Consider the following 22,654-nt stretch of genomic DNA (forward strand, 5'->3'; position numbering starts at 1 on the left):
GGAAATCAGACAGTTATAGATTATTATTCTTTACCTTTTTTACAAACAAACCTAAAAGCTGCATGAGATATTTTAATGAGAAATGGACAAATATATAAACAATAATATCAGTGATCCATAGTGTGTGTCAAAAACATGCTTGTGCTCAGATTTTCTTGTCACAATGTACAGATACATTCTTCATCAGACAGTATATTGGCACTGATATTTTATAGTCAAAAACATATTCTCGAATGCACTGAAATGCATACCATTTTTGAGGCATGTTTCATGTCATGTCGTCTTTGTTACTGAAATGTGTATCCATCAGCCACCTGTTACTGAAATGGTGCTCCCTTCCCTTCGTTAAAACTTTAGCCCCATTAAACCCCCCCCCCCCCCCAACACCCCACCCACCCCAACTGAGTCATGTTGCTGAATGGGGTCCACCCTCTGCCCCTTTTGAGTCACATGCTCCCCACTGGCTCACAGCACCATGACTTGGCAACATTGCTCTTGTTTGTAAATGAATACCGTTCCTTAACTGGGCCAGTAGCTAAATTAGAGTCTTTAAAGCGAGTATCATCTTAAGTATGACCCCCATATCAGCATTTGCTTCTGTCTCTTTCTGCCTTCGCCCTCGACACTGTGCACAGCCATGGTCAGTGCGTCTCTGTCTTTGCCGTGTAACTCACTCCTTTTTGCAGGGCTGCCTTGCTCATTCACCTCTCTCTGATATGTGTGTGTGTATATGTGCGTGAGCATGTGAGTGTGTTGGTGTCAGTGAGCATGTAGACTAACAGTGGTCATGTTTTTGTTGTGATGTGGTGGAGTATGATATTGTTGCTCCTGGGTACTCTCTACCCTTGACAGCAGATCTAAAATCAGCCTGCCCACTTCCAATCTGAACTCCAACAATTTAGCATTATATTTTGACTCTGATCCAAGATCAGTTGCTGAGGGTAAGAAAAGTACTGTGTTATTTGCCCATTGTCAGGATTTCAGCCAGAGATCCCCCCCACGTGGAGCCATGTGGAGTGGCGACATGGCGTACCTGCATGCTGCATGCGGTTCCAACAGCCGGGTCACCATCGCCCCACTCATGAGTCAGACGCTGGCTTCATCTACAGGACTAAATGGCCGGTTCTCTCGTCACTACTGAAGCTTCAGCCTCCTACTCCAAATATGCCTCCTCATTCACTCCTAGATGCAGAGCCCTACATGTTGTAGTCATCAGGGTTTTTCTTTTTTCTTTTTTTTAACGAGACTTCGGTTATGAGCTCCATTCTTTTTATGAGAGTGGAGTTCATGGCCTAAACAAAAACTGTTCAGTAAACACTCTCGCTTTTACACACGTTTAACTTCACAATAGCATAGCAATAGAATTAAGCATGTTAGAATTAAAAGTTAAATGTTAGCACATGGGAATTTGTGAATTATCTCTCTCTCTCTCTCTGATCGATGGCCATTATTTTCACCCTAATTGCAACTCCTACTGTTCACAGTGACGGGGACTCACTCCTGTCATTAGCTATCGTTCTGATGGAACAACGTTGAGCTCCTCTTTGTGCTGTCGTCCTTATTAATGACACTGCTTAATTACTCATGCATTACTGCACCCAGACACAGGATAGACACAACACACATTAGCTAGATATTTACACAAGGGGTGACAATTTCCTGCAGGTGTATTCGAAGGTTTATTTTGTCCTAAACGGGTCAATCAATCAAAATACTGAAAAAGTCATGCATTTCACTTCTTGTATAATGAAAACGAATATATATTAGGGTCTGGATAATGGCTCTATCAGTCCTGTTCTTTTAGCTTGAAAAGATCTGTTCTTTCATTTCCTTTTACCCTTTAATGTGTAGATTTCATCGAAGTTTGACAATAATTTGAAGATATCTGAATAACGTTGATCAATATTTGAAAACTGACCTTATGGAAAGCATTCGGTTGGATGTTGATGAGTTTTAGTCATGTTGATTGAGGTGGACATGGCTTTTCCAACAAGACTCTTCCTGTGGGGTTTATTGTCTCATTGAAACAACATAGGTGTTCTCTCTTCAAACTGCATCTCCGATCCCCTTCAATTCCCACCTCCTAGCACCTGCTTACTGTAATCATTAGTTTACTTCCTGCTTATCTATGTGTATTATTGCCATAGCTTATTGGTGTTATGTAATTTAGTGCCATTGTATGTGATTTATGGTAGTGTATGTTTCTAGGCTGTCTTAATTTCAGATTAGCGCAAATTACATTGTGGTGATGCTTGAATGGTGTACACTTCTGTTCTCTTGTGCTGGAAGTGACCCTAGAGAGGAGCATGTGCTAAATGCATGTAATTTAATGTAATGTAATTTCTTCACTTACTGCAGTGGCTGCAATGTGGACTCCCCAGTTTGAGAGAGCAGTGCACTCTTTGTCATACCTGTTCACTGCTGACTTGTTTATGATGCTGTATGAGTCACTTTTATCACCTGTCTCCACCCCTAGAGGGCGAAGCTGAGTCATTTGAGTCATGGGTAGGACAGGTACTTGAGCATGAGGCACACAGAGGGCTGGCCCAATTAAATTTACAATGCCTTTAAGGTTTGCTTGGCATCTACCAAAACGTGATGGAGACGTGAGGGTGGTTATCACGGTGATCACAGCGATGAGTGGGAGGAGCCTCCTGTCACTGACGTCACTGAAGATCACAGGGCTGAGTGGACTGATGCGGTTCTAAATAGACACACAGCATTTTAGAGTTTTCAGTGGAACGCTTTTAATTTAATGCTTTTACAATGGAATGCCTTAGCGTTTATCAGAATTTCAAATTATACAATGTCAAAACACAGTATGAACCTCCCACTGAAGATTTTGCTCCGATCTGTTTCAGAAGAACAAAACAATTTGAGCTCCAAAGGTGTCCGATTTGGTGGAACGTTCTGGCGAGAGGTAACCGGTAACCGTGCAATGTGGGCATGTTCTTTCTCTCTTGTAGTCTCACCGCAAGTTCCATGCCCCCCGCCACGGACACATGGGCTTCCTGCCCCACAAGAGGAGCCGCAAGCACAGGGGCAAGGTGCGCACCTGGCCCAAGGACGACCGCAGCCTCCCGGTTCACCTGACTGCTTTCCTGGGCTACAAGGCGGGAATGACTCATACCCTGCGAGAGGTGCACCGCACCGGGATGAGTACGTCCTGGGCATGCATAGTCCCAGTGGCTAAGGTTCCGGACTTATATCCAGGGGATCATAGGTTCAAGTCCTGGTTTGGCAACAGCCACTGTACCTTTGAGCAAAGCAGTTCACGTTTAATTTTTCTTCAGTAATTATCTGGCTGTGAACACTAATGAATACTGTATTTAAATGGAATTAAAAGAGGTCTACAGGCCTAATTCACTCAGCCATTTAGTCACTGTTCAGTATTTTGGGTGCCGAGACGCACAGTATATTCAATCGAGTGTAGGCTTCTGTCACAGAGTACACCAAAGCGAGTCAGCTGTGCTAACAGTTTCACAATGTATTCCTCGGATGATCTGATATGACCCCTCCCCCTTTCTCTCCGCCGCCCAACAGAGATAGCCAAAAGAGAGGAGGTGGAGGCGGTGACCATCATTGAGACGCCCCCTGTCATCGTGGTCGGCATGGTGGGGTACATCGAGACCATGCGCGGCCTCCGTGCTTTCAAGACCATCTTCGCAGAGCACATCAGTGACGAGTGCAAGCGCCGCTTCTACAAGAACTGGTGCGTACAGTCGAGTTTTCCTCATGGGAAAAAGCGAGTGTACGTGTCCAAAGAGAAAACCAAAATGGGGCTCATTGCAGCACCTAAAGTTGCTTGTTCTGGTCCCACTGGTACTACTCTGTGGTTAGACCACCAAACAACACCACAAGACTTGCCTAAGATGCAGTAAAAACGCTAATCAAGCAGTGGCATGTATTTTTAAGGTCGTCATCAGATGAATCTGTGTCTTAGGTATAAGAGCAAGAAGAAGGCCTTCACCAAGTACTCTAAGAAGTGGCAAGATGAAAGAGGGAAGAAGCAGCTGGAGAAAGATTTCACCTCCATGAAGAAGTACTGCTCAGTGATTCGGGTCATTGTTCACTCACAGGTGTGTCCCATACTGGCCCGTGGACTGTGACACAAATGCAGAATACCTGGTGTTTCATCGATACACTGTGCACACTGGTTTTCAGTTAAGCTTTCAGTCTCTCTCAATTAGCTAAAGCAGTTAATGGGATGCTTCTGTTTGAATTTTGCTTCAACTGACAGCAATGTGCTGTTGTCCTTTGTTTTAAGTGTAACAAAGTCTAACAATGAGTTGTAAAAAGTGTGTTAGAAACAGAAGTAGTGCCTGCTTTGGGCCTGAATAACCGTCTCTGGAAGATGAGACGTCATATTTAAAGTATTATTCAGTTGACAATTGAAACCCAATTACCTGAGCTCAGCTGGGGCAGTAAACAGCACACAGTGGAGCCTCATGGCCAAGGCTGAGGAGCACTGCTCTTTTTAAGTATCACCTGAATGGCTGGGTGTCTGTCTTTCTGTCACAATAAAGTCTGCGGTAAGGAGACCTTTTTCAAGATGTGTGACACACACCCAAAATAGGTTTGTCCTCTTGGCAGGAAACTGGCAACTTTCATGAACACACTGGGGGTTTAATGCTCATCTTGTAGGTGCTGCAGTAGTAGGACTGTTGTGAACGCCTGTTTGAAAACAAGGAGGGGATTTGTGTTGTTTTTATGACCACATACTGCAGAAAGATTCGATCAAGTCCCTCGTGCACCCCCCCCCAGCCGTCTCAAACGGAGATGTGTCATGTCGTCTTATATATCTGCCTCCAGAACGCGGGTATGGGGTTACAAATGGCAGTTAAAAATAATCGACCCGGTAAAACCGGCCCGCATTTAGAAACCGGCCCCTGTAGCATAATTACTTTGGCAATAAAAACGACTGCAGAGCGCCCACACGCCTGAAACCAACTTACTGCCCACCTCATTTGAAAAAGACGTGGAAATATAAGGAAATGTTAAACCTGTATAGCATTAAACGCATCTGAAAAACGCAGTAACGGTAAACCCTCGGAAGGATTACTATCATAAAAAGCAGCGGCAGACGTGATGCAATTTGCTCACCCTGGTTGATTCCTGTCTGGAGCGTTGAGGGAGCGAAGACGGTGTAACGGCGGCCGATGAGCCGAGCTAAATTTGCTTTAGGCAAACACTCTGGGGGGGTCAGTCAGTGTGTGTATACTGTGTATACAGTATACTATACATAGTGTATGTGTATATGTACTCAAATGTATGCACTTTTGGAGTCTCCTTGGATTTGTTGACATATATATTTGAGCACCTCTAAAGTGCATGGTGTGCGTGTGTGTGTGTGTGTGTATGTGTGTGCGCGCCTCTGCAGATGCGGCTGCTGCCACTGAGGCAGAAGAAGGCCCATGTGATGGAGATACAGCTAAACGGAGGCAGCGTGGCAGAGAAGGTTGACTGGGTCAGAGAAAAGCTGGAGCAGCCCATCCCCGTTTCCAGCGTCTTCTCCCAGAACGAGATGATCGACATCATCGGGGTCACCAAGGGTCATGGTGTAAAAGGTCTGAGCCGCCGCATTAGAACAACGCCTGCTATGCAATTTTCCATTGAAGGGAATTTCCTACAATGCTGTGCCAGTGCTCCGACTTTAGATCAGCTAAGCCGCATTAATAGACATACAACTCTCTTGCGATAAGGTAAAATATCTGAAAATCCAAAATACACACTGGATGCAGAACCTGACAGCGATCTGTGAAAGGAACAGCACCCTAGGCCAGACTTCTCCCCCTGCTAACACTGTGGCCAAGGCCTGTAGTTTTAAATGCATCACATTTTACGCAAAGATGATAAAAACCGGGTGCCACCTCAAGCTTTTCATTTTTTACATTACATTTAGGTCATTTGGCAGATGCTTTTATCCAAAGCGACTTACAAGTGAGGAACAGCAAGCAAGCTACAGTAGTGTAGAAGACCTTGGAGTAAGCTTTAAGTGCAACCTAAGCAACTTACCTCAGCTAAATAAGTCAAGAAAAGTAGAAAACAAAGGTAAATGAGGTGAAAACACAAGGATAGACAGGCAGAGGAGACAAACAAGTAGCGACAGGAGAAAGAAGTGCGAGGCAGAAATTGCACGGAGATAGAATTGTGTAAGAGTTGTTAGAGGTGTTTAAAACTCAGCAGTAAACAGCTGTGGTGAGACAAACTTGTGTAAAGGTAAAAACCTGGTGTCTGTAAATCAGTGATAATATTTTACAGGTGTGCACCTTTGTGATAGCACTTACTCCCCCTGTGGCAATGTGTCCCACAATGCCACTACATATCAAGGAAGGCATTAATGGCTCGGTATCTGTGTGGCAAATAGCCAAACCATATTGGATGCTTTTTAAGTAAGTTGCTCTAGAAAAGAGCTCAAGTGAATAAATACAAATGTAAAATCACAGTGTTTACATTGTGCCACGATTCATGAGTGTGATGTTAACATTAATTATCTTACTCCCATATTTATAGTGGCTGACAATAACCTGAATAAACTTCATTAAGATGTGTCAGAATTTATTTAAGGATTAAGTTGTCAGATTTTGGGTGCACAGGACAGATCCAAATACGGGGAGACAGGAGTGAAGATTCTGCAGTCCTAACAGTTACGAGTAGTTGATTCCACCCCTTGGGGCCAGCATATGCTTCTTTGTAATATAGCATTTCACTCTCGAATTTGACATGACTGATGATCAGACGTTTGTGAAAGGAGACAAGGAGAAGCAAGACATAATTATATTTTGAGAGACTAAAGACCAGTCCAGCAAAAGCATTCTGAATGTGGTCTGGCGACACAGACAGAAAGACCAGCTAATAGAGAGTTGAAGTCCAAGCAGCATTGTAGAAGAGTTAGGTATAGTGGGAGGTGTGAAATAGATCTATGCTTCTAATTTTTCTGAGTAAAGGACAAGGTCACCAAACTGAAGTGCTCTGTGTAGGAAGATGTATTTTGAGTGTGTGGGAAATAATGTAGAACCATGCAGAGATCATGGTGATGTCAGGGTTTAGCTTGTAACCAGAATTTGTCTGTGTTAGACAGACTGAGTCTGAGACAATAGTTTATCTTCCAGGTAGAGATTTCAGCCAGGCAAAATCAGCCCAACAATGGTTGTAAAAACCATGTGCAGAAACAACAGATCCATGTGATTTAGTAAAAAGGTGGAACTGAATGGGGCCAAACACTGATCCCCGGAGAGCTTCTGTTGTGAGAAGCCTAGAGTAAGCCTTTCCAGGTGATTTGGTGAGAACAATCTGAGTGAACCAGCTCAGGGCAGTGCCAGAAATTTCCATTCATGCCAGGGTAGACAGGAGTATCTGAAAGTCTATGGTTTAGATTGATTGATTGATGGTTTAGAGACAGACAGGAGGACAGAGGGGGGGGGAGCTGCTCTCAAGAAGCAGTGGTGCCTTATTTACACAGAGAGGAGCCACATCTAGTGTCCCATCCTGAAAACAGACTGCTTAGGATTGCACAGGTTTCTCTGAAAAAGAAAACTCAAAATTAATTTGCATGTAGCACATCTGAGTGTTTTGGAGGGACAGCGGAGCAGAGATAAACAACGATAGTTTTGAAAAGCAGGCTCAATTATGAGTTTTTTTATGGCGGGGCATGGTGTCTGCCAGTTTGAAGCTAAACAGGAAAACTGCCAGTATAAACGGAGGTAATAAAGAGGAGATGAAGGAGGAAATGAAGAAGAACAGAAGATCCCACGAGCAGCAACCAGCAAAACATACATATTTTTAAGATGTATTTTGTATTCTGATATTGAGATGCGCATACCTGATATTTTGGGCATTATACTTTATGGTGTATCCCTTTTTCATAAAGGACTGTTGCATTGCCTTTGCAGAAGAAGGCCAGCCCCCTTATGTTTCCATGGTCATGCATCACTCAATAAATAGGATTAAATGGGTTTAAGGGATTGCTAATGTCTCTGAGTGCTATTCTTTACCCCCCTGGGTTCATCCCAGGTGAATGCCGGTATGTGGTGTTTACCCAGCGAGCCCATACCTACTGCTATCCCCTCCCACCCAGTAGGGCTGATCCATTCTCTCTGCTCTTCCAGGGGTGACCAGCCGCTGGCACACCAAAAAGCTGCCCAGAAAGACCCACAAAGGTCTGCGCAAAGTTGCCTGCATAGGGGCGTGGCACCCTGCCCGGGTGGGCTACACCATCGCCCGCGCCGGACAGAAGGGATACCACCACCGCACGGAGCTCAACAAGAAGGTGTCTCTTCATTGCATGGAAATGCCGGATTTAATTGAATTACAGTGAGATTATGGAGGGAGTGTTTGGAGTGGTGAGCCATGGGTGCAACCCAGATTACCCCTAAGGGCTTCTGTAGCACCAGCTTTCGTAATTCATAATTCCCGAAATCTTATCAAGAGCAATCAGTTCATCCTAGAGCAATTTGGGCCAGCGGTATGGTTGGGACTGAACTAAACCGATACGGTTGCAGCTTCCAATCCGAGAGGAGAGACAATGCCTTAATGCCCTTGGAACAGATAATGTAGAAGTTATATAAACCTAATGCTGTCTACTGAGGAAAGAGATAATGTACATAAAATTAACTGAAGTTATGGAGGAAGTGCTCGCAGCAGCAAACAATCACAACTAACCCCATTACCATGGGAACTGTTGTGGTGTCGGGTTTCATATTTCAAAACTCTTAAACTCCTATGAATAGAAATCAATGCAGGTCAGCAGTAGTTAAGGGCAGCCGTGGGGGCTAGTATTTGGAGGAACTGGACTCATAACTGGATGGCTGAAGGTATGCAGTGAGGGCAAAACACAACCACTGTACTTGAGCCCAAGGTACTTGAGTTAGATTGCTTGTGTAAATATCCAGCTGTCCTTTATATGCTGATAATGTGCAAAATGGAAAATATCTAAGCTGCCCTGGGTAAGACTGTCCTCTAAGCAGATGAATAATGTAATGTAATGAATTATGCAGCGGCAGCACCATTACCGCACTGTGTTGAAACCGCCCCATTTGCTTCTGAGCTTCTGGCCTCTGACTGCTTTGTAAAAATGCCGTTAAGCATTTTTTTCCTGCCCACAGATCTATCGTATTGGCAAAGGGGTCCATGTCCAAGAGGGGAAAGTGATCTGCAACAATGCCTCCACCAATTATGATACGACTCAGAAGACCATTACACCCTTGGTAAGGTGAAACTTGAGGACTGCAAATGCAATAATTAAATATGATTTCAAGTGCTAAGAAGTAATCAGAATGTAAGAAATAGCTATATAAATCATAGAGGACACTGAGAAAATCTGGGTCCAGAATGTAACCAAAGTTTAAAAGGCACCGATGGGGAAAACAAAACCCAGGGAAGGTGTTTTGTTGGACATAGCATTTCTGAGTCAGTCTTAGTATGGGGCTGCTTACTTGATGGGTGATTGGCATTTCTAGATAAATACTTTCCCTGAGATTCATTTTTCAAATAGTACAGCATGGTAGTGCTACAGAGATGCAGAGTTCTATTCTATATAGTATTCTATTCTATTTTATACTATTCTATTCTATTCTAGTAATAGTATTCTATTCAGTCTGGCCACCATATCAACCGATCCTCATACCATAAAGATCAGTGAATCTGGCCAGAATATTTATAGGGAAAAAAATCTTTGCCTTTGACCTCTCCCTTGTTCACATCTCTCCCTGTTCCCTGTGCTGATATCTGGCTTTAGGGCGGCTTTCCTCACTACGGGGACGTAAACAATGATTTTCTCATGCTGAAGGGCTGTGTTGTTGGCCCTAAGAAGCGTGTCCTCACCCTCAGAAAGGTACGGTGCCTCGGTCTGAATAAAAAGATACGATACCTGAGTGTGAACGAAAGGTGCTGTTTAAAAATTGTATTCTTTTTACTTTTACTCGGGCAAAGCTTCCCCTATGGAAATGAAATGAGCGTGTCTGTGTGTGTATCACAGTGCCTACTGACGCACACCTCCCGCAAGGCCAAGGAGGCCATCGAGCTCAAGTTCATCGACACCACTTCCAAGTTTGGTCACGGCCGTTTCCAGACGGCCCAGGAGAAGAGAGCCTTCATGGTGAGTGCGGAATAAGGATTTTAGAGGGGAGATGTGGGGGTGCTGTCCTGTACCCCCGAGTTTCGAGAGTTTATATATGATGAAACCCTGACCCTGCCCCCTCTTCTCTCGGACTCCCAGGGCCCCCTGAAGAAGGATCTGCTCAAGAAGGTTCCTGAGACACAGGCGGAGGAAGTGTAGAGGGGTCCTTTCAAAGGGTGTCCACAGTGTTAAATAAACACTGAATAGTATTTACAATAAATATCCTTCCAACTCCTCAGCCTCGGTGTACATTTCTGTCCCAGTGATGGCTGAATGATCGACAGGTGCTCAGAATTCTACAACAGAAACAGGGTTCATTATCTGCAGTTAATTGCACTCTAACAATTAAAGAAGGTTCACTTTTAGATAATCTTTACATGTGCTTTGAATGGCAGATATTTCTCTTTAATTTTAAACATCTGACTTGAATAGTATATGTTTGTATTTACTGTTAAATTTTTGCCTTGAATGGTAAACATTAGTATTAAATGTTTGTGTTGAATGATATATATCAGTGGGGTAAATTTATATTGGATGTTAACACATGTCTGTTTAATGGTAACATTCAATTTGAACATCCACACAATGCCCACAGCAGTGCAGAGAAGCAGTCCTTTCTGACAGTCTTTTCACTGTTGCTGAAATGCAGAGCTCTGAGGCCCTCAGAGTGTAAGTGGTGCTCAGCTCCCACAGTGAGACATCATAATCTGCAGTGTGACTCACTACCTAACTCGGCACATAGTCCAAGGACATGGAGACATTTAATGCACACTCGCACGCACACACACAAATACATCCATGCATGAACGCACACACGCGCACGCGCACAAACACACACATGCATGAATGCACACACTATACTATACACTCAATTACACACACTCACACAAACACACAGAAAGGCACACACGCTCACACATATGAACACACACAATACACTATATACTCAATCACACAGACCCACACAGACACTTAGAGAGATACATACACACAATTGCACACACTATAGTATACACTCCGTTATACACACTCACATACACACACACGAATCCACACAAACACACATGCATGAATGCACAAACTAGCCCATGCACACAATTACACTCACACACACACACATGCACACACATCCAAACACAATAAATACATGTACACACTACACTACACAGCTATACACTTACACACTCAATTACACACAGACACACTCACACACTCAGCTGACCACACAAGCATATGCACAAACACACTCTTGCCCACACACGCTTGCACACAGTTACGCAAATTGGCTCTCTCTTAGCAGACACTCACGTAATTAAAATTTGAGCTTTGCTGGTCCAGTCCAGGGCCCTTCCTGCTCAGACAGCCAGCAGCAGAGCAGCACTGAGAGGAAAAACAAGCCCTGACAGCCCAGCAGCTCTGTCACTGTTACCACTCTTTTATTATCCGCCAACAGGGAATCAGGGAACACGCTGTACAGACACACATGCAGGAGTCACTGGAATTCCCTTTCTCTTTACTGACATGACACATCATGAAAAATTGGCAGGCACCTGTCTGACCCCTCTCTGCGGGCCTCTACAGCTGTTCATGAGGAGACAGCTTTTACAAGGAGAGGGAAAAGTCCAGCCACAATGCAATGCTCCTGCCTCATTGTAAGGATAAGTCCACACCTCAGTCGTGCAACATCCCCTTGCCCATGCAGTTCAGTTAGGAGTCTTCTCTTTTTGAGCTTCAGAATCATTGAAGATAACCTCATGGTAACAAGATGGAAGTCCACAAAGCTATCCCAGCATGCTTCACTGCACATCTTTTGCCCAAGTCCAGCTGGTACTGTTTTAAACAGTTTTTTTTCAGCAGTGCCTCAGTTTGGTACTGCTTACAGACCGAATGTTGAAGCTGTACACATATGCTATCCCAGTGCTGGACTCCAGGGGGTGCTGATATCTCTTGTGCTCAGTCAGTAGCACCCGTTTCACTCCCCTCCAAAGCAGGCCAGTCTAATCACCAGCTCCAGCCTGTCAGTCTTATGAACTGCAGACCCATGTGTTTGACAGGGGACCCAAACTCTCCTTACAGCTTAGCAGTGCACTGACCCCACCCTCCAACCTCCTCACATATCCATTTGAAGGCTGCTCAGAGCATGGGGGTGCGTTTCCGTACATCTCCACTGCAGGGCGCTACTCAAACACAGAATCCTCCCCCTGCACCATGTCCTCTGGTGACTGGTGAGAGTGTGGCACCGGGGAATGATGGGATGTTGGAGGACTGTCCAGGCCAGAGTGCATTAGGGGCAGGTAGAGGTCATCCATGTTAGGCATCACAAGCACTTTCTGCAAAGGAAAAAAGACAGCACAGTTGAGAGTCCTGACAGTTAATGAATCTAAATACAGACATGACAGTGTAGAACACAGGTGAGAAGAGTTATATACTGATATATTTCTGATTTATATACCAAAAAACAGCCTCATCCGCCAGGTTGACTGAAAGAGGTGACACTGAAAGGTGTCCCCAAAAAACGCGTTGGTAAGTAAGTGGTTTTCGGTAGCTCAAACAAGGCAACCCCACTGTTCAAAGCACTCAAAAACCACACCACAGTCTGAATCTGTAATGTTACCACTGGGTTTACTGAGTTCAAAAATGCATTCAATTGGCTGTACAAAATAAAGTAATAATTTAATGATAGTTCACCATGCCACAGAGCATAGCTGTGTATTGAAAATGAGTGTGTAAAGTTGTCATGTCAAATATGCAGTACATGATGACTTATTACGTATATATTAATCAAGAGTATTTGCTGGATTATAAACTGTAGAACAACATTAACAATAACATTAACAATATTGTTCTATACGTTAAAGGGGTGGACCAGAATTCTATCCACTGTCTCATGTTTCTGTCAATTTCCCATTAGGAACAACCTGAGTTTGGAATTGCATTCTGTTGCAGTCAAAATCATTGCTATAATGGTTTCACAGAGACAATACATGAAGATATAGTTGGAAACGCTTTCAAGAGAAGTATTGGGTATCTAGGTCAGGGTGACCTGAATCCAATCTGTAAAGGGCTTTAATCCAGCAGATTTTCGAACTCTCTTTAAAGCACTAACACTCTCAGACCCAGGGAGGGCTAAATTGGTTTAGCGATTAGTTGAATCAGATGGGTTAAATGCCTGGCGAGCAGTCCAGGGCCAGGGGTGAGCAGGGCTAGTCTGCTCTTCAGAGTAAAAGTCCCTGGTGCCCTGGGACCCTGCTCTGTGAGGAGCGCTTTTCATGTGAAGGGCTGACCTCGAACTCCCGCTGCAGCTTCCTCTCGATCCACTCAGTGACATGAGTGAAGGTGACCTCCCTCTCGCCAAGCATCGGCCTCACACGTAGGTCCAGGCGGGGGGGCACACGGAAACTGTACCTAAACACGGGTGGACACACACACACACATGTATTTCAGGTTCAAAGGCGCCGGAACACTTTCAGAAGAGTAATGGTGGTTAATGAGGTCACAACATGCCTTAATAGTTCTGAAGTTTCCCTCCCCTGCTTTCAGCTCTAGCCACTGCCAGGTCTACAGCCAACATGAACACCTGCCCACACACTGTAGCCCAAGCTTAGGTGTCCATTCATTTCTATGAGGTCATACTACATCTGTTGATGCCAATGAGTGCTCATGTTGGGGGTAAGTACACACAAAGCCAAAACACTGATGAATTGGACTGAAGAAAAACGTCAAAAGTCAGCAATGTCAACAACGTCTATTCCTGTCAAAGTAAACTATTTCAAGGCAAAAAATCATTTATGTCAAACTAAAATATTTCAACAATCTAAATAATTGCTTTCGTGGAAGCAAACAAGAGGAAGGTGGAAAAAGGGGAGGTGGATAAAGGTAAATCACATATCATGCAAGAGGAACCTGAGATCTCAGACCCTCCTCAGGTCATTGTTTCAATCTTGACCTCATGCAGTGAAATACTGTAACTGCAACCTTGTGATATGGACAGTCTGATAGACACACAGGCATCCATTACATTACATTATTGGCATTTAGCAGACACACTTATTCAGACCAACTTGCAAAGGTTATAGGTTTTTTACAATGTTACCCATTAATACAGCTGGATATTTACTGAGGCAATTGTGGGTTAAGTACCTTCCCTAAGGATACAGCAGCAGTGCACCAGCAGGGAATCGAACCAGCAACCTTTTGGTTATAAGTCCTGCTCCTTACCCACTATGCTACACTATGTTACATGGCCACCCCATCCACTGCCATCCAGTGTCAAAAACAACAGGCAGTGTTCACAACACAGTGTTCACTACCTTGTCTTTCCTTTCACCTGCATAAAAAGGGTGTAAGGGGTCTCTACAAGAGGGAAAAAATGTGAATTACAGAAAGAAAAGTCCTATGTTAGTGATCCTCAGATGCCCATAATGTTAATGAAAGATTTAGGTTATGCAAGTGCATTACCATATTCGGTCAGTAGGGGGTGGTGGAATGTTCACAGCCAGTGTTCCAGAGAGCTCCTGCACTTCCACAGTGAGATGGAGGGGTGTGTTGGACACCTCCTCTATCTTCTTCTTGATGTACTCATTCTCAGTGGCCTTCTGGAAGTACTTGGATTTGGCAATTTTGTCCACAAACCTCAAAATCTTCCTGCTGGTGCTGCCGCCACCGTGACTGGAGGAGGAGAAGGCAGAAAGGGTCAATTTGATTTTGTCTGTTTAAGGCTTAAACCATCTAACCATTTGTCATTTGTATAAATGTAATTTAATTAGAATGATGTATTTGTTCATTATCATTACTATCTTATCTAAGACAGCCAAAAAGTGGTAATAGATACAGTATCTATGGACAGTTATGGCCACTCCTTTGTCTGAACACACATTATTTTGCCTGAATTGAAGGTAAAAAGTAGTTGTTTTTCTCTTTGGCATCAGCACTGTACAACTTCTTTAGATAGACAGATAATTATCGTATCATGAGTTGTCTCATTCTCACAGCCTATCCAGACACCCATCCTGCTGATGTGAGGCGCTGGCTCTCCACAGGCAGCTGTGCAGAATGTCCTTACACGTCAGCGCCAGCAGGAGTGCCCTTGTCTCCCTGAGTTCCCTGGGGCTCGGAGGGTGGTACTTCCTCTTCGTCAGAGGAGCCAGCACTCGAAGACTCTTCATCACTGTCAGCCAGAACACACAGCCTGGGCCTGGAGCTGACACAAAGCACACAAGAGAGTCAGGGGAATGCATGCACACTCGTGAGGATGAGCAATATGGTGTGATAGCTAGGACACTGGACCTTCAAGCCAAGCTCTATAAAATTAGAAACTGAATGTGTATAGACTTTTGTTCCAGCTGAGTTCAGAATTAACTGGAACCGATTGCTTACATGAAAGAAAAGGAAGTCATAACCTCTATGATCCACATAAACTATAGTGGAACACTCCAGAGTGCAGATGCTCCGAATCCACACACCTACATGACATCTCTTGGGAGCGCTACAGAGAGTTAAACACAGAATGGAACAGGGAGAGGAGCGGAGAGAGGAACAGGGGGTGGAGCCAAAAGGGAGTGGAATAGAGCTGAAAGAAAGTAGAGCAGAATGCAATAGGCAGTAGAACAGGAAGCGAAACAGAGAGTAAAACGGGGAGCAGTATAGCATCCACTGAGGAACAAGCTATACCTCACGCTGCCAGACTCCGGCACACTGTCGGCCTCTGCCCCACCCTCCTTCCCGAGCTTACACAGGTTCATCTTGGTCTCCAGGGTCATCTGGAAAGAGCCGGTGTAGGCCACCTCCAGCTCCAACCACAGACCTGTCCCAAACAGAGACACAACCGCAGCGCTCAATCTATGGTCTTTAAGCATAGTGATCGCTGTGCACACCACCTCCAGTTCCAACTCTAGACCTCCCTTCAAACAGAGGCACAACCATGCAGTGATCACTTTTTGCTTCAAACATGGTGGACTGGAAAAATCGTTCCTCTGAGACAGTGCCAGTTTCCTCTGTGATGGGGTCTGCGACTGATTAATCCTGAGCCTTGCACAAAGTGCACACACACACACACACACACACACATACACACACATACACACACACACACACACACACATACACACACATACACACACACACACACACACACACACACACACACACATACACACACATACACACACACACACACACACACACACACACACACACACATACATAGAAAAAGCAAGGCTAAGCATTATTTCCCCAATAGCAGATTACAGCACAGTAACACCATCTCGACTGTTCTTACACACGGAACAGAAATGTATTACAAAGCCAGAATATCATCTTTGTATAGCATGCAAGCCCCCCCCCCCCCCCCCCCACAAAACCTCACCTCTGTTGTCGACGGAGGGCTTGGAGGTGCTCACCACCTGTGGCATACATGTGCCCATGTCCAGCTCGGCGAGGATCAGTTCATTCATGAAGTATGGTAGCTGTAGAGGGACATGGAAACATGCAACAGCACTGTTAATGTAGGAAAATGCTAAATAAAAACACAAAGTCCAGTACCAAGCCCACCTGTTAAGCAAAAATTAAGCATATTCTGTAGGTATGAATTCGAATACAATAAGGGTTGCTGATGGTGAGACTATAGGGGTACAAATCTTTGGCTTGGAGTCTGTGGAAAGGGTCGCACAAGAACACCCCCCCCACCCATGCCCCCCCGCCCATCATACATGGCAATAGAAGTAAAGAAGAGATGGGATGGAGGAGGGATGCCATGAACAGCTGACACAAAACATTTTTATGCTTGAGGATGGGACAGTTTGGTGAATGTGTGGGGTTTAAAAATCCCCAGCGCAAAAAAAAATTCAGGATGAGCTGAAACAAAGTCAAACAAATCACATTTCTCCCTAAATGTGGCTAAATAAGCAATGACAAAAAGAAGCGTGAAGATGAATGTGGGGAATAATGGCACTGCTCGCTTACTCACAGAGAAAATAATAAAAGCCATTTTCGCTGCCCTTGGAAGAAAAAGCTGAATGAGAAAACCAATATAACAGAGGCCTTGAGAGGTGATTTATACTGTAGGAGCCAGGAGAGTGAGGGAGAAACTCAGTTAGTGGAGGTGTTTGCCAGAGGAGCTGACTGGGTCACTTCTGTGGGGCCTCCGACAGCCACTGTGTCAGCCATGATGGATCGGCTGTCTCAACGCGCACGCGGCTTCCGCAAGTCCCCTGACAAGGACCTGCAGACTCACACAGAGGAGCCGGTCAGCTCTCTCAGATCAAACGTGACCTTGCAGGGAGTCGGCACAGCTGTGCAGAGACACAGCAGTAAACAAGAGCCCGGAGATGTGGCCCAGACTCGTTCAGTCCTGAAAGTCTGAAATGTAGATTCATCGCTTGTTTTAAAATGGCGAATATGGGAGAGGAGTTGTCAGATGATCCCTACACAGTGACACCAGACTGGCTGTACTGGGGTCGTATGAAGAGCTCTTGTTTGTGGACTGCCCTGGTAGCTGTCTCCAGCACCCTTCCCAGCCTCTGCCTCAGTTCTGCTCCTTCAGCATATGCACCTGTAGTAATCCTTCATCCTGTACTCATCTCCACCTCTCCTATCTGTATCTCCTCATGTTCTGATATCAACACACAGGTCAACAACCTTGTCCACACTGGCCTGGTGTGTTCTCCTCCTCAGACTCCAAGCCAATGGTGATTTTTTACCCATTTCCACACCCAGCATTTACATCACGCATCAATAAACACCTTACATTCAATTTTAGCATCTGTTATCTGAATAACTCAAGCGCCATAGTTGGCATAGATGGCAACAGTGACCTATATTCAAAAAGTGAGGTGGGTATGACTACCCATAACCCTCTGCTGGACAATGTGCCAGTTTTAATTTGCTCCCTGTTGGCATTATAGAACCTGGTGCTCAGTCACCTGAAGGCTCCTGGTTGCCAGCACTTTGTAAAACCCCCCCTTTTACTCACCCTGATTTTCGTCAGCTTTTTCTGGATCTTGTGGGCCACCTGATCGGCCCAGTATTTTTCACGGAGGAAGTCCCAGAAGATCCTCCCAATGAGGGCATTGATCCAGACTGTCTGGGCCTCACCGTTACTGCTAGCAGGCTCACAGGGCTGCAGTAGAGACAGGGGTGCGTGGCCGAGGAGGTGTGAGTTGGGGTAAATTCAATGACCTCACAATGAACAAAATCAGTGATACTGAACCCATTTAAAGACCCCCACAGATGTCCCTCACCATACAGAGAATCTGGACAGCTGCAATCTTTTAAACAAGCAGGTGATACTATCGGTGCAGTAACAAGCATTTGTCTTTAAGCTTGGATTGGTGCTCAGGTAAATTAGGCTTGGAGTCTGTTGGATTTCAGGTGCTTAGATCCATGCAGACCTGTAAATTACTGTTTAAACAAATGCTCTAAGTCTGAAAACTGTTGGAGCCAGAAATTGGTCATACCAGCCAGGTAAACCTCAGACAGTTGCAGAAAATCTTAGGGCATGTTCTTGTGTATCATAGTTAAGGAATTCCTTATGTAACACATTAATGTCACTGGTGGTGTCTGGTTGGATGAACTACAGTGTCTGGATCTGGGGTGGAAACCACAGAGGAACCAGCCCTATTGCTCTGGCCTGACTGCTGCGGGCGCCCCCGGGTCCCCCACCTTGGTGTCGTCCGAGAAGCTGTCCCCAGTGACATGTGAGGGGCTGGGCGGGGGGCTGACAAATCGGGCCATGTAGGCGCTGTAGTCCAACAAGATCTTCTCCCGCATGCTGCCCGCCAGGTCCTTCAGCCGCAACAGAGAGGGGATGTCCTCAGAGCTCCCCCTGCTGGAGCCCTCATCGCACTGCACCTGATCCATGGGGCTGGACCCCTGCTGTGCGGACACATCTGGGTTGAGGGGGGAGGCAGGGTTGGGGGCGAGTGTCACACAGCAGGTCAACAGTGGTAGCAGGTGAGGCTTACTGAAATCCACGATGGGTGGAGCCACCAAGTGCTGTGAATCACTTGCTTGAAAACCAATGGATAAACTTTCCTCTCTTCAGCAAAACTCCACGGTTAAAATCACTGAGACTGTTAATAAATGATAGCTCCATCCACTCAGTGGTTCATAAAGCCTTTCCAAGGACAATTGTAATTAAAATAATTACAAGTCTCAGTAGTTTAACTTTGCAGGTACCATTTATCATGCATATCTAATAACGTCTAATAAAGAAAGTCAACAAGCATACAAAAATGCTAGAAAATCGTTTAGCTGGACTAACCATGCATGTAGGGCCTTTGCTATTTCTAGGTCCCTGTCAACAAATAATGCTAATGATAATAACATATTCCTTTTATACTAATTAGGGAACAATATTCAAATTGTGCTTTTACTTCTCTTATCTGCCAGTTTTGACTTATAGTAAGTTTTATAGTAAGTAAGTAAGTATATTAAGTAAGACTTAAAGTAACTTTCTGCTCTGTGGCTTTCAGAGAACCACAAAATGGGGTTTGTATTTACCTCAAAAGGCCCAGAGAAAACATACAACATGGAGCACAAAATGCACTGTACCTTTTACAGCACATGAACTACTAAACAGAAACCCTTAGTCACAGTAACAGACATAGCAATCATTTAACATAAGATCAATTCATAGAGCTGATTAAGTGACTTGCTAAGGGTACAACAGCAGTGCTGCTCCCTAGATTCAAACCTGCAAGCGTCTCTTTTCTCCCCCCTTACCGGATTTGGAGCCACTGTCCTGGTCCCCGTCCTGGTCTCCCACCTTGGATGCAGCCAGCAGGTGCTGGAACCACTCCTCCTTCTCTCGTCCCGTCCGGCCGAACAGGTAGAGGGTGGTGGGGATGCCCGGCTGGGCAACGGGGGGCGGGCTCGCCCCCGCCCCCGCCCCCACCTTCTCCTCTTCGTGCGTCTCACCCAGGGCCTCTTCCTCTCCTCCCTCCTCTCCCTCTGCCAGCACCACGCAGATGGGGTACTTCTTGTTCCACACCCGCTTGCGTGCCAGGGCGGCTGGCAACAGGAACACCTGTTTTTTTGAACGGGCCCTTGAGTCTGGCGTTTCACGTTACACACCTTTTCATGTCAAAAACACTGAGTGCCTGATCTTCTATGAATGTGGCCACTGTTGTGCTCTGGTTTCTGGGCCTACCTGTCTTGAGCAGATAGGCCCAGAGCAGGTAGCTTTTAGCAGCAAGAAACTTGTTGCATTTCATCACCACAATTAAGACGAGCAATCACTTTAACCACAGTGGCACTTGGACCTTCACTTTGAGCAACAAATTTAAACAAGTACTGTTATACTCTGTATTCTTACACTTCATCATTAGTAAGACAGTTGAGTTTAATGACAAACACTGTGAGTAAAAAATGCAATGCTTGTATAATTATGAAGACATTTTGCATAGAACAGCTCTTGAGGCTTTTAAATGATAAAGAATGATTTTGTAGCTTTGCTGCTTCTTGAATGCTGTCAGCTAGTAATGAAATAAAGACAGCCACTTTAGACAGCAGAAGAGTTCAGACAGCAAGGCAAAAAATTTAATTAACAGTATTATCTAAGAATCAAAGACATGCAACGCTTGCTTAGATACAAAAAAAAGCATGTAACCCATTCTTTATTCAGAGATGAGTACATTGAAGGCCTTAAGGCCTGGCCCTCATGAGTTTTGAGGACTGGTGTGCAGGCGAATCAAGGGGGTGGGGGGGGTAACCTTGCTGCCGGTCAGCTGGAAGCGGCGTGAGCGGACGAAGACGGCCTCATGGGGGGAGTCGTGGAAGGTGGCGCGGCGCGGGATGGTGCCGCGGGGGTACGCCAGCCGCAGGCGGCAGCCCTCCAGGGTGGCGTGCACGGGCTGGGTGAGGGACGGGTGGTAGGCCTCAGGGTCGTACGCGTGCATCTCGTTCATCCACCCCTGCGGAACACCGAGAACCATGCTCTCAAGTCAGGGAGCAAGGGCTCGACACTCACTTATGACATTCTTGACCTGACATGCTATACATGGCACCCCATTACCCAGGCACCACAGTATGGTTTTCACTGTGAGACCCTTAAAGCCAGTAAAAACACCACAAAAGTTCACACAAGTGCTGTGTGTTTGTGTTTTGTTGAACCACTTTGGAATTCTGCCTCCCCTCCCTCCCCTCTGCTGGAGATAAAAGGTTCCATTTGTAACCAGGAGGGTAAGCATTCTATTGAAAAAAGGATCATACATTCCGGTATTAAATTTATGATTAATATGACAAATTGTCAGTTTGGTCACTGAAATTAACAAAAGCACTTGCCTGAAATCCTAAATGAAAAATTAGGACTGGAGTGTGTGTAAAAACTGATTTTCTGTATACAAGGATGGTTTTATTAAAGGCAACAGAATTTTTATGTACTTTTAATGATGGTTTTAAGAGTAAAGCTGTGTACTTCTTGCTTAACAATGATTCAGCTTGTGTGTAGCTCATAGCTCTATATTGACATATAGGCTAGGATGCATAAGTGACCTTTTCCAATCGAGAGCAATTAAAGACAGAACTAGATGCATTGTGATTGATAAAAGCAATTAAGCACAAAATGCCATCAATATGTTAAAACTTAAAGTACAAGGAACTGGTTCCAAGAGCATGTTCTCATTACCATTAATCTACTTGAAATAAATGTTAATTGGGAAGCACAAGACATAAGTCTGTTTTAGTCAGGTGACAGAATATTAAAAAAGGACACCTCTGGATTAACATTATTTTTCATATTCAGGCCTACCCCATGGGACCTGATGCTGTGCTGCATTCAGTACAGATGCACTCTTGAGAATATATTACATGTTACAAAATATTTACACACATCTAGAGACTTGATAGAGCCTAATATCTGAAGTGAGAAAAATTACAAAGCACCACAACTGCAGGGGAACAAGAATTGCTGGATGGAGTGGAACAAATGAATCTAATGTGGCATGGATTATTAATCACGATGCCCCAGGGTGACGGAGCATATCCAGGTGTGCCTGGAATTGTCTGTGCTTCTGCCCACTAAGAAGATAAAAGTGTCCTTGCATTGCTTTTTTTTCGCCAGGGCAGCACAACTACCAAACGGAAGACTTGGAAAACTGTACGAGCCACGAAATAAGTAAAGCGTCCAAACTGGATGTGCCGTCCTGTTGTTGGCCACTCCTCCTCTGTAATGAAAGCCCTTATGTAATCCGCATAATATTTGCAGTCACTGGCTGAGCTGCACGGTCCGCTTTTTGGTCACCTCATTGTTGCCTGCACCTGTCCCTCTTTCTCCTCTCCATTTATCTCTGCTGGATTCTGTACCTATGCAAATGTTCACTGCTGGTCACAGAACCCCATAATTGTTGTGTTATAATATAAACAATGATACAAACAGAACAAAAGGATGAAGGACACATTTTATCTTGAGGGACTGGATTACCCTGCCAGGTTTCGCTAAATGCTTCCAAACACAATGTGAGATTACCAAAGACCCATTGTGCTGAGATTTTTTGTCCCATTAAACCCTGAACACGATGACAATGTGAGCCTGGCAGATGT

General features: G+C 44.9%; 2 protein-coding genes across 2 annotated transcripts in view; one reads left to right on the forward strand and one right to left on the reverse strand.

Annotated features, from left to right (window-relative positions):
- Nucleotides 1-585: 585 nt before the first annotated feature.
- On the forward strand, nucleotides 586-10,343 carry LOC118794850 (60S ribosomal protein L3-like). Its single transcript, XM_036553133.1, has 10 exons — nucleotides 586-640; nucleotides 2,967-3,159; nucleotides 3,544-3,712; nucleotides 3,944-4,079; nucleotides 5,381-5,567; nucleotides 8,109-8,269; nucleotides 9,105-9,206; nucleotides 9,737-9,832; nucleotides 9,977-10,096; nucleotides 10,217-10,343. The coding sequence occupies exons 1-10, from the start codon at nucleotides 638-640 to the stop codon at nucleotides 10,274-10,276; spliced, it is 1,227 nt and encodes a 408-aa protein (XP_036409026.1). The 5' UTR covers nucleotides 586-637; the 3' UTR covers nucleotides 10,277-10,343.
- A 1,328-nt stretch (nucleotides 10,344-11,671) lies between these two features.
- Nucleotides 11,672-22,654, reverse strand: part of LOC118795185 (testis-expressed protein 2-like) — a 28,686-nt gene continuing 17,703 nt past the window's right edge. Inside the window, exons 3-12 of the mRNA XM_036553580.1 lie at nucleotides 20,827-21,027; nucleotides 19,838-20,141; nucleotides 18,776-19,002; nucleotides 18,087-18,233; nucleotides 16,482-16,581; nucleotides 15,788-15,920; nucleotides 15,180-15,317; nucleotides 14,576-14,785; nucleotides 13,402-13,522; nucleotides 11,672-12,447 (exon numbers count right to left, since the gene is read on the reverse strand). Coding sequence (XP_036409473.1) covers nucleotides 12,295-12,447; nucleotides 13,402-13,522; nucleotides 14,576-14,785; nucleotides 15,180-15,317; nucleotides 15,788-15,920; nucleotides 16,482-16,581; nucleotides 18,087-18,233; nucleotides 18,776-19,002; nucleotides 19,838-20,141; nucleotides 20,827-21,027 — 1,734 coding nt within the window. The 3' untranslated portion in view covers nucleotides 11,672-12,294. The remainder of the gene's footprint in view (nucleotides 12,448-13,401; nucleotides 13,523-14,575; nucleotides 14,786-15,179; nucleotides 15,318-15,787; nucleotides 15,921-16,481; nucleotides 16,582-18,086; nucleotides 18,234-18,775; nucleotides 19,003-19,837; nucleotides 20,142-20,826; nucleotides 21,028-22,654) is intronic.

The sequence above is a fragment of the Megalops cyprinoides genome, chromosome 19, assembly GCF_013368585.1.
Source record: "Megalops cyprinoides isolate fMegCyp1 chromosome 19, fMegCyp1.pri, whole genome shotgun sequence".
NCBI classification, from domain to species: Eukaryota; Metazoa; Chordata; class Actinopteri; order Elopiformes; family Megalopidae; genus Megalops; species Megalops cyprinoides.

Bases quoted from the DNA above. Each gene is read 5' to 3' on its own strand.
- LOC118794850 (XM_036553133.1), top strand. The intron at 3,160-3,543 runs GTACGTCCTGGG...GCCGCCCAACAG, and splicing joins GGTGCACCGCACCGGGATGA to AGATAGCCAAAAGAGAGGAG. The intron at 4,080-5,380 runs GTGTGTCCCATA...GCGCCTCTGCAG, and splicing joins GGGTCATTGTTCACTCACAG to ATGCGGCTGCTGCCACTGAG.